Genomic DNA, 8,623 nt, shown 5'->3' with positions numbered 1-8,623 from the left:
AAATGGAAGGGAATCAGGATCATGATAGAAAACCTCTTCTTGCCCTCCAAACATAAAGCTTATACATGTATAAGCTATTTGTGGAAAGGCTCTGTGTATGAACAATCTACGTGTCGTCTGGTACTATTCAGTCAGATTGCATGGAGAAATCCTACACAGAGAGTGAATTCTGAGATTACCTTTGCACATCAATCTCATTTATTTATGTTGGTTTACATTTTTAACTGATCAGAGCCTGAACACTTAGAGCAGCGAACAACTTCTCACAACAATTAATTTCAAGTAATCAGAATACTCAGTATTTCACATCTCGTGCCCTTTTCAGATGTTCTAAAAAAAAAAAAAAAAAGACTCTTCAAAGAAAAAGGTGTAAGAAACCTCTCAGGATCCACTTTCAGTAGCCCCTGCACTACAGTATTAGAAGAGAAGGCATCCCTGCTTTTTTAAAAAATGGCCACTAGATGTCTCCTTTATGCTGAAAAATGGATTATTGTCTCTAATTTGCTCTTTTGAATAGCTGATGAGACTATGAAAATAGCTCGTGCAGCCGTTGTATTAAATCTGCTATGTTGCAAAAGGGGGGGGAATGTAATTATTTAACAATATTTATTTAAAATATGTATACCTTTCTTTTCCATACACATTCGAAAGAAATTCTACAACTAACACCATAAAATTCCATTATGACTGACTTACAAGTAAACCACCAGTTCAGTCACTTCTACCAAGTATGAAACTTTTAAAATTAAAGAAGAACTATCCATCTCTCTCAAGCTGCCCCCCCCTTCAAGGTCACTGACATGCTACAAATGAGCAACACTGCTATGTACGGGCAGACTAGCACAATGTTTAATCGGCTAGCAACTTCAGCACGCTTATTTACAAGGCTGCATTGTAAAATAATAATAATAATATCAACTGCAGTAGAGATTATTTTTTTAAAAAAAACTTTAGCAGTCACTGAGCTTCAAGCTCTGTAGGCTTCCAACAAATTACCTTTGCAACATAAAAGATTAACTGAAAAGGCTTGATCTTACATTTTGTGTGACTGTGTTCTGTACAGTTTTATTCAATTTGGTTGCAGTCATGTACCAGCAAAACAACATCTTATGTACTGTCTCTCTCTAAAAGTGGTACAAACTGAAAGGGAGAGTTGATTTCATTGCTCCAAACTTTCGGCAGACAGTTGTCATTAAAGTTGTGTTGCTTTGGCTCCTTGACAGTTAAATTCATTTTTGAGGTGTTAGGCAACATTTCAAAACAAATGGCTGTAGTCTAAGCAAATGCAACGCTTTCGCCTACAAGGAGCAGAACCTGCCATGGCCATCTTAATAGTAAGAACTATTTGAATGGGTACCGTGAATGATCATTACTTTGCAATAGAGCTAATGCTGTAGAGTGATTAAATTGAACAGAGCAGATAGTGGGGGCTACTGTGAGATGAGCAGTAACAAATTCTGCCAGTGAGTATTGGGATCATATTTATTTAGCTATTCAGTACGTTGCCTATAAATACATAAAGAACAGAACATGATTGCTCTTTGTCAAGAGGTTTGTTTTTCAGGATTCTCCTCTTGCTCTGTGTGTGTGTGTGTGTGTGTGTGTGTGTGTGTGTGTGTTTGCATGCATAAGACTGGGGAGGGGCATCGGCTGTGGCTGGCCCCTACTGGACTGTTGATAACACATGCATGCTTAGTACAGTTCTCTAACAGAGACTACGGTTACATGCAGGCTTGCAGTTTTCCTGGAGAGCTCTCTGCCTCTTGCAATGAACTGTAAGTATAACCGCCAGAAGGAGTGGGCGGGGGGGGGGGGATTAGTACTGGAACTGTTTAATTTAGCTTGGTGACAAGTTTGGGGATCCTCCCATGCGGTTTCTTTGGTGCTGCAATAAGCAAAAATATTTGTTTTTTGCACCATGCAACCAGTGATCTCACATCCAAATTAACCAACAGATTCACTATGTCTTAAGAGCAGCACCAAACTGGAGAGATGGTTTTGCATTTGGAAAATGCATGAAAGAAAACCTGGAAAGCAGGAAAGAAATTGGGAGTTTGAAATGTCTTTGTTAAAAGCAGGATGGGGGCGTGGAGAAGAGAGGAAGGCAGCAGTTGAAAAGAGCACTTCAACGTAACCTTGCTATCACTTTTCTGGTATCATAGAAAGAAATCTGATAGATTTCTAACAACACAATCTTATATGTGTTTACTCAGACGTAAGCCAATTGAGAACAACGGTGCTTACTCTGAATGCATCTTAAACAAATTTGTGTTTGTTTGTTAATGTTGTCATAATGTTGTCAGGACAATCACTTTAACCATATGGATGGCACTCAAACAGGAATGCAGCTCCTCTGTTGAATGTAGACAGGGGTGGCTTTTCTACTTAAGATTGCCAAGTTTTTAGTCTTTCTCTGTGTAGAACAAAAGATGCAGAGGAGTTTTGCTTACTACCAAAATCCAGCACCATTGATATAACTGCATAAAAGCTATTGGGTATCCCAGGGGGTGCTGTTAGGAACACAAAATACCAGGTTGGTACACATGCATAACAAACATAACCAGTGTCTGCTTTGTACAGAGGGTAGGTACTGGAGACGTTACCCACTGCTGAGGGTCACACAGTGAGTTAAAAAGAATTTTATGCCAGTGAAGGTTTGAGAATTCAAGATAAGAAGAATGCATTGCTTGCAATGAGCTATCACTGCTCATCTTTATCTGCCCAGTGTGTGTCCACAGCTGACCTATCTCTCTCTCCTCTATAGGACTTTGGGAATGTAGAGGGCCCCTCACCTGAGATTCTATCACGGATGCTTTTGAATGATAAATGTCAACAGCTCCCCTGACTTTAGGAAATGAGGCTCCCCCAAACCCTTCCGCTCACCCTTCTCTTCCTGAGCTGCCTGGAAGGCACTACCGGCAGGAAGATCAAAGAGAGCAGCGAAAAAGTGAAGCCCGCTTCCTCGCCATGGGCACAGTCTGGACAGTTCTCCACCCGTGACAAACACCTGTGCAGTTGGCAGGTGATCTCTGGCGAAGAAGCCACTGAACTCCTGCTCAGCTGCCACCAGCCTGGAGAGGAGGGTGGGAAGAGGCAGCAATGCGTCTACCGGGGCCAGCCAGAGCTATGCGCTGCCTACAGCTCCAAAGGCCGCCAGTTCTGGAAGCAGATCCTGGGCAAACTCCGCAAGAAGCAGCACCCATGCCAGGACGGCAGCCCGCTCAAATCCCGGCTTTGCAGTAGCAAGAAGGGGACTTCTGAAGCGCAACTACACCTGGTGCCCACCGCTCCCGGCACTGACACCCCGGGGGCCACTGAGGGGACTGCTAAAGGTAAATCCAAGGGGAAAGGCCGTGCCAAGGATGCGCCAGCCCCACAGAAGCCACCTCAGGCGGCCAGGAATAGGGCAATCAGCAGCCCAGCCAAGGCGGAGGCCCCAGCCAAGCGAAACAAAGAGGGGAAGAGGAAAGGAGGCCCCAGCTCCTCAGCGGCCCCAACCCAGCCCTCCAGCATGCAACCTACATCAGTCGCAGGAGGCACTGAGCAGCCCACAGAGCTCAATGCAGGCGTGGTCGAGGCCTACTGCGAAGAGAAGTGGCATTCGCTATGTAACTTCTTTGTGAATTTCTGGAACGGCTGAACCTGGAGAATTGGGAGAAGGGTGGGGCACGGGGTGGGGGGGAGGCTTAAAGGCAAGGGGGGTTAAAGGCAGAGTGTACAGCAGACAGCCTAGGTAGAGATAGTGTTGGAAGGAATGAAGGCAAATGTGGTGGTTTGGGACGAGGGCAAAATGGAGGCAGGGGTGAATAGAGTCAAGTGGGATGGGAGTTTTTGAGCGCCAACAGAGCATGGGTGAAGATTTGAGGAAGGGGAGGCAGGATGCGGCGGTTGTGCTTTTATGGGATGTATAACTTACTCATTCCTACTAATCCTGCAGCAGCTGCTAACAAAGTGGCCGAGGGTATGCACTAGAAAAAGGTAGGTTAAGATGAAAGACGTATTGTTCCTTCCATGCTAGATGTGCTCCAGCTGTTAAGTAAACTGTCCTGTTTCATCAGGCTGTTTATTCCCTACCCACAATCAAGTAGCTAATTCTCCGCTAATAAAAGATATTTGGGTTTGCCATGTCTAAAAAATAATCGCAAGGTTCTTTCTCTAACACAATGGATGCTACTGGGCGTAATTACATTAATGATAATAATAAATGAAATTATTTTACAGCAACCTGTGCTTGTTATTTCAGTACACAGCGTCAAAATCTCTGCTATCAGTATCAATGCTATCACATTTTACAAACTTTTATTTAACGGTATGTATTTTTTAAATGTGTTTGTATCCCTCCAAAGCAATTTCTTGGGGAAACTGTGTATTGTGTGTGTGCGTGCACACGCGCGCGCGCACACACACACCAGTTTTAAATTCAGTGTTCTAGCCTTCCATCTTAATGAATCTAGCCATTGATGCAGAGTGACTTGGTTGAATTTATGTACCACCCTATTGTCAAATGTTTGAAATAGCTAAGAGCCAGTATTTATGGGCCAATAGAAGGGTCACCATCATAAGCTATTGCTTTCTGCGTTCCACCTCCCTTGCACTGTGGAGCCTCTGAGAAGTACTGAAGGAGACCTTCGTTCTGTTAGGTAGGGTGTGTTTTTTCTCCCACTCTCAGTCAGATTCTTCTTCTTCCACAACATAATCGGTCAAAATGTTCTTGACGCACATAGTTTGTATCACAGTTGCTGGGATTCTTAGAGCCGTGGCAGCAATTTTATCAACAGACTGTTCTAACTTTTATCAGAGCTCTTGCTACTTCACATAGCCCATTTCACACTGGTTACATAGAGCACAATAGTTTTGCTTATCATACAATATATGTATATATAGGACATAGTTCCCGCAGTCTATCCAAAGAATAGACTCTCTCAAGGGAAGCCTAGCGATTACATTTTAAACCTTGCCTTTAAAAAGCTTCTATCCAGTGGCAAATTCCAAGAGAGATCAAGCTCTCAGAATTTGCTTTCAATATTACGGTTTAGGACCGTTCTGTACATGCAGCTGTAGAACATGGTCAACTTTCCCTGAGACTACAGCACTGAACATTGCAAGCCGGGAGCTACCTAAAAACTTGCCCTGTTTTGATTGGGAGAATGGTGCTTGCATTTACACATATGTGCCAATTTTTCCTTTTCACTTAAGCAGATGCTGAAAAACAAATACAAGGATGATAAATGGGAAGAGGTATTGCTTTCTATAGTAAAAGAACAATTGGGAAAATCTTGGAGGGTAAGAATGTTGATCTTTGTTCTAAAAGCCTTGAAGGGAGACTTATATTTGCCTTCTTCTACCTGAGGAATTTTAAGAAAAAAACATCTAAGGAGCTTATGTTTCAATGAGAGACAAATACATAAAATAAGGAAAGAATAACGATAATGAAAGAATAAGGTAATCAGAGAGGTGTTTTTTTTTTTTAATGAGCTTGACATAACAAATGGGACTTTTTATCTTGGCAGTTTCCACGACATAAAAGTAGGGGCCCCTTGAGACAAGAAGGGTCCAACTTCACAATCAGGTGATCAGTTTTGATTTTTCAGAAGTGATACAGAAGTGGATAGCATCCGAGCTTGGATAATATGCCATAAGCTAGAGGTTTTCAACCTTTTTGAGTCCTTGACCAACTACATTCTTTCTGCAGCACCCCTGTGGGGATCAGAAGCCCAGTTATGTCACCCCTTGCCTGCAGAGCTGGCAGCTCCTCACCCATCCCTTGTGGAGGCTCCCCTCAACCTCCTCTCTTCTCCCCTCTCCTTGAGAGGCCTCTGGGTAGCCGCAGCTGCCTCTGGTCTCTGAGCTGCCCCACCCCCACCCCAAAGAGAGGTGCCTCCTCCCACTGCCCCACAGGGGCCTGGGAAGCACCCCCTGGCCAGCCCCAGAGGCACCATTCACCTGGGGAGCTTGTAGGCAGGGATGCTGCAACAAACAGCTGTGCAAGCCTTTCAGAGGCAGAGATTTGAGAGGGCATCAGAGGAAGGGAGGGAAGGAAAGAGGGGTAGAGGCCGGTGTTGCCTGCAGCACCCCTGACCATTGTTCAAGGCACCCCAGGGTGCCACGGCACACTGTTTGAAAACCACTGCCCTAAGCATTTCACCTAGCACGTTGTATTTCATGGAAAGTAACACGTTCCAGTACTGCGGAGATACTTGTGCCTGTACAGAATTTTAATTGCTAACGAATGAAGACGCTTGGGGGCTTCTGTGGAACAGAAACTATTCCAGCTTCACGGTACTACCACCACATGGGTAGACAGGCTGTACCCATGGGGGCACCCAGAAAAAAGCTCGAAATAGCTAAAAGTTTAGAAACTATCATAAGGAAGCAGCCGCAGGCATGTATAAAGCTATGCAAATGACTGCAGGAAGCTGTTGCTAGGTAACCTGGGCCTCCACATGAATAGTGAAGGATAGCTGGGGGCCTGTTTGCAGTTTGACGGTTGCAAACCCCAGAGATAGCTGGTCATGTGACACTGTTTAGGCAGCACCCCCCCCTCCCCAAATCTTTGATCTATTTGTTCTTTTGTTCTTGGGAGCAAGAAGCACAATGGGAATGATTGGGCCCAAGGCCCCACACTGGGTGCTGCTGAAGCACCAAAATGTTTGAATCAGAAAAGAGGATGGTGAAGAAGTTGCTGGAGCAGCAGTGAAGAGAGAGAGAGCGAGACAGAGAGCGAGAGCGAGAGCGAGAGCGAGAGAGAGAGAGAGAGAGAGAGAGAGAGAGAGAGAGAGATGTGCATGGAAGAAGAAGCTTTTTTCACCTAAGGGAATTTATAGCTCTCATTTAAGTTCCCTTCAGGCTTTTAAACACCTCAACATTTTTCATCTTCTCCACCTCATAAGGCTGACCTTCAGTAAATACTGTTTCGGGAGCTCTGACATGAAATGAGTTTACATGAAATTAAGTGCCATTGTTTCCCCTGCCCCAGCAATGTGGATATTCTTACTTTTGTTTACTCTTGCCCGTTTACTCTTGACCTCAGGGTTGTGGGTTCGAGCCCTATGGCGAACCAAAGATTCCTGCATTGCAGTGGGTTGCACTAGATGACCCTTGTGGTCCCTTCCAGCTGTACAATTCTATGATTCTATGATTTGATACACATGCTAGAGATGTGCTCGGCCATTTGTCTGAACATGGAAACACTATCATGGGTGGTGGAACAGGGACACACACACACACACCCCTACTGCTTTCAACATCCCTCTGTGCATCACATCTCACATTCAGCCCCTGACCTTTCCATGTTGAGCAAGGGGGTTGTGTTTGCTTGACCTCCATGGTATGTCGGGAAGGTCTACAAGGGTAGAAACCACCCCCCTCAACCTTCCCTGAACAGCACAACAAAGTATTGGGACTGCGATAAATGTGAAGATTTCTGGAGTGGGGCTTGTGTGAGTGCCCTTTCTCCCGTTAAGCCTTATTTCAGGATGCACCACAACTTTATGACATCACATTTTCTCTCTCCTTTTGTCAAGCAACAGGTGACACCACTGCATGTTCCTCTATCTGCTAGAATACAGAGAAAGTTGCAAACTTAATGGCATCACATTACATGGTTTCCCTTACTAAAAGCTCCTGCGCAAAAGAAGAAGATGGTGAGACATGAGGCTGTGGTTTTTTGCAGGAGTCGCGCAACCAAATATAACATGTTTGGACCAAAGATATAACTCAGACTCACTATGGAAGCCGTTCAGATGAAAGAAACATTTTGAAAACTTGCCTTTAGTTATGTAGTGAAGAACATTAGTTAATATGATTGATTACCGGAGTTAATTGAAACTGGTTGGAAAGTGATTCTTTTTTTCTTTTTTTTTTACAAGCATGTTAAATAACCTGTGATTTTGGAGAAAGATGCCACAAAATCCAACCAACCTTTCAAAAGAAAAAGAGCTTGACATTTGACCATTGATGTATTTTCTTTCTCACTCTTGTAGTAAATAAATTTGGTCTGAAGTGCAATAGTTCAAATTCATTTATACCAGTCTGACACAGATGGTACCTGCCTGGGCAAAATTGTAGAAAAGTGGATCTCGTTCATTTCATATTTGAAAAGAAACTTTAACTATAATGTTCATGCATATTATTTATTTAAATAATCATTTGCATAGTTATATTACTGTACAAAGAAAACTAAATTAAAATTATATATTGGGTTTTTTTCAAAAACAAAAACAAAACCCAAGCCCTAATACAAAAGCAGACTAGAAAGCTGAATTTTTAAATGTACAAGAGATTGCTTCTCATTTAACTTTGCTCTCTATTGCTCTACGGCTGCTTTTCTGAAACACAGAACAGCGGGTGAGGTGGGGGGAGTATAAAACAATAGGCATTTCCATGGCAGGCTTTCCTTACTAAAACAAGTTACTTCATTCATTTTGGATTTCTAAGGATTTTATGTTTAAACACCACCAAGGCTTTTCAGCTGGAAATGCTAGAGGCTGGAGCTAATTCTCTTGCCCCCCCACAAACGTTTCATTATTGAAAAGAATCTCCAAAGCAAGATCCTGTATAAAATATTAAACAGCTTTGGAAATAATCTGGCGTCTTAGAGTTTAGCCATTCCCCACCCACCCAC

At 43.4% G+C, this 8,623-nt stretch overlaps 1 protein-coding gene across 1 annotated transcript; it reads left to right on the top strand.

The window, feature by feature from the left end:
• Positions 1–1,621: 1,621 nt before the first annotated feature.
• On the top strand, positions 1,622–4,224 carry FGFBP3 (fibroblast growth factor binding protein 3). The gene is made up of 2 exons (XM_079977099.1): positions 1,622–1,775; positions 2,765–4,224. Exon 2 carries the CDS (start codon positions 2,855–2,857, stop codon positions 3,638–3,640), a length of 786 nt encoding a protein of 261 aa, XP_079833225.1. The 5' UTR covers positions 1,622–1,775; positions 2,765–2,854; the 3' UTR covers positions 3,641–4,224.
• The last annotated feature ends 4,399 nt before the right edge of the window (positions 4,225–8,623 follow it).

Source organism: Podarcis cretensis (genome assembly GCF_951804945.1).
Source record: "Podarcis cretensis genome assembly, chromosome: 5".
Classification (NCBI taxonomy): Eukaryota; Metazoa; Chordata; class Lepidosauria; order Squamata; family Lacertidae; genus Podarcis; species Podarcis cretensis.
The sequence above is the reverse complement of the archived record's forward strand: the minus strand, read 5'-3'. Positions and strand labels throughout refer to the sequence as shown.

Coding starts and splice junctions, on each gene's coding strand:
- FGFBP3 (XM_079977099.1), top strand. CDS start 2,855: ATGAGGCTCCCCCAAACCCTTCCGCTCACCCTTCTCTTCCTGAGCTGC.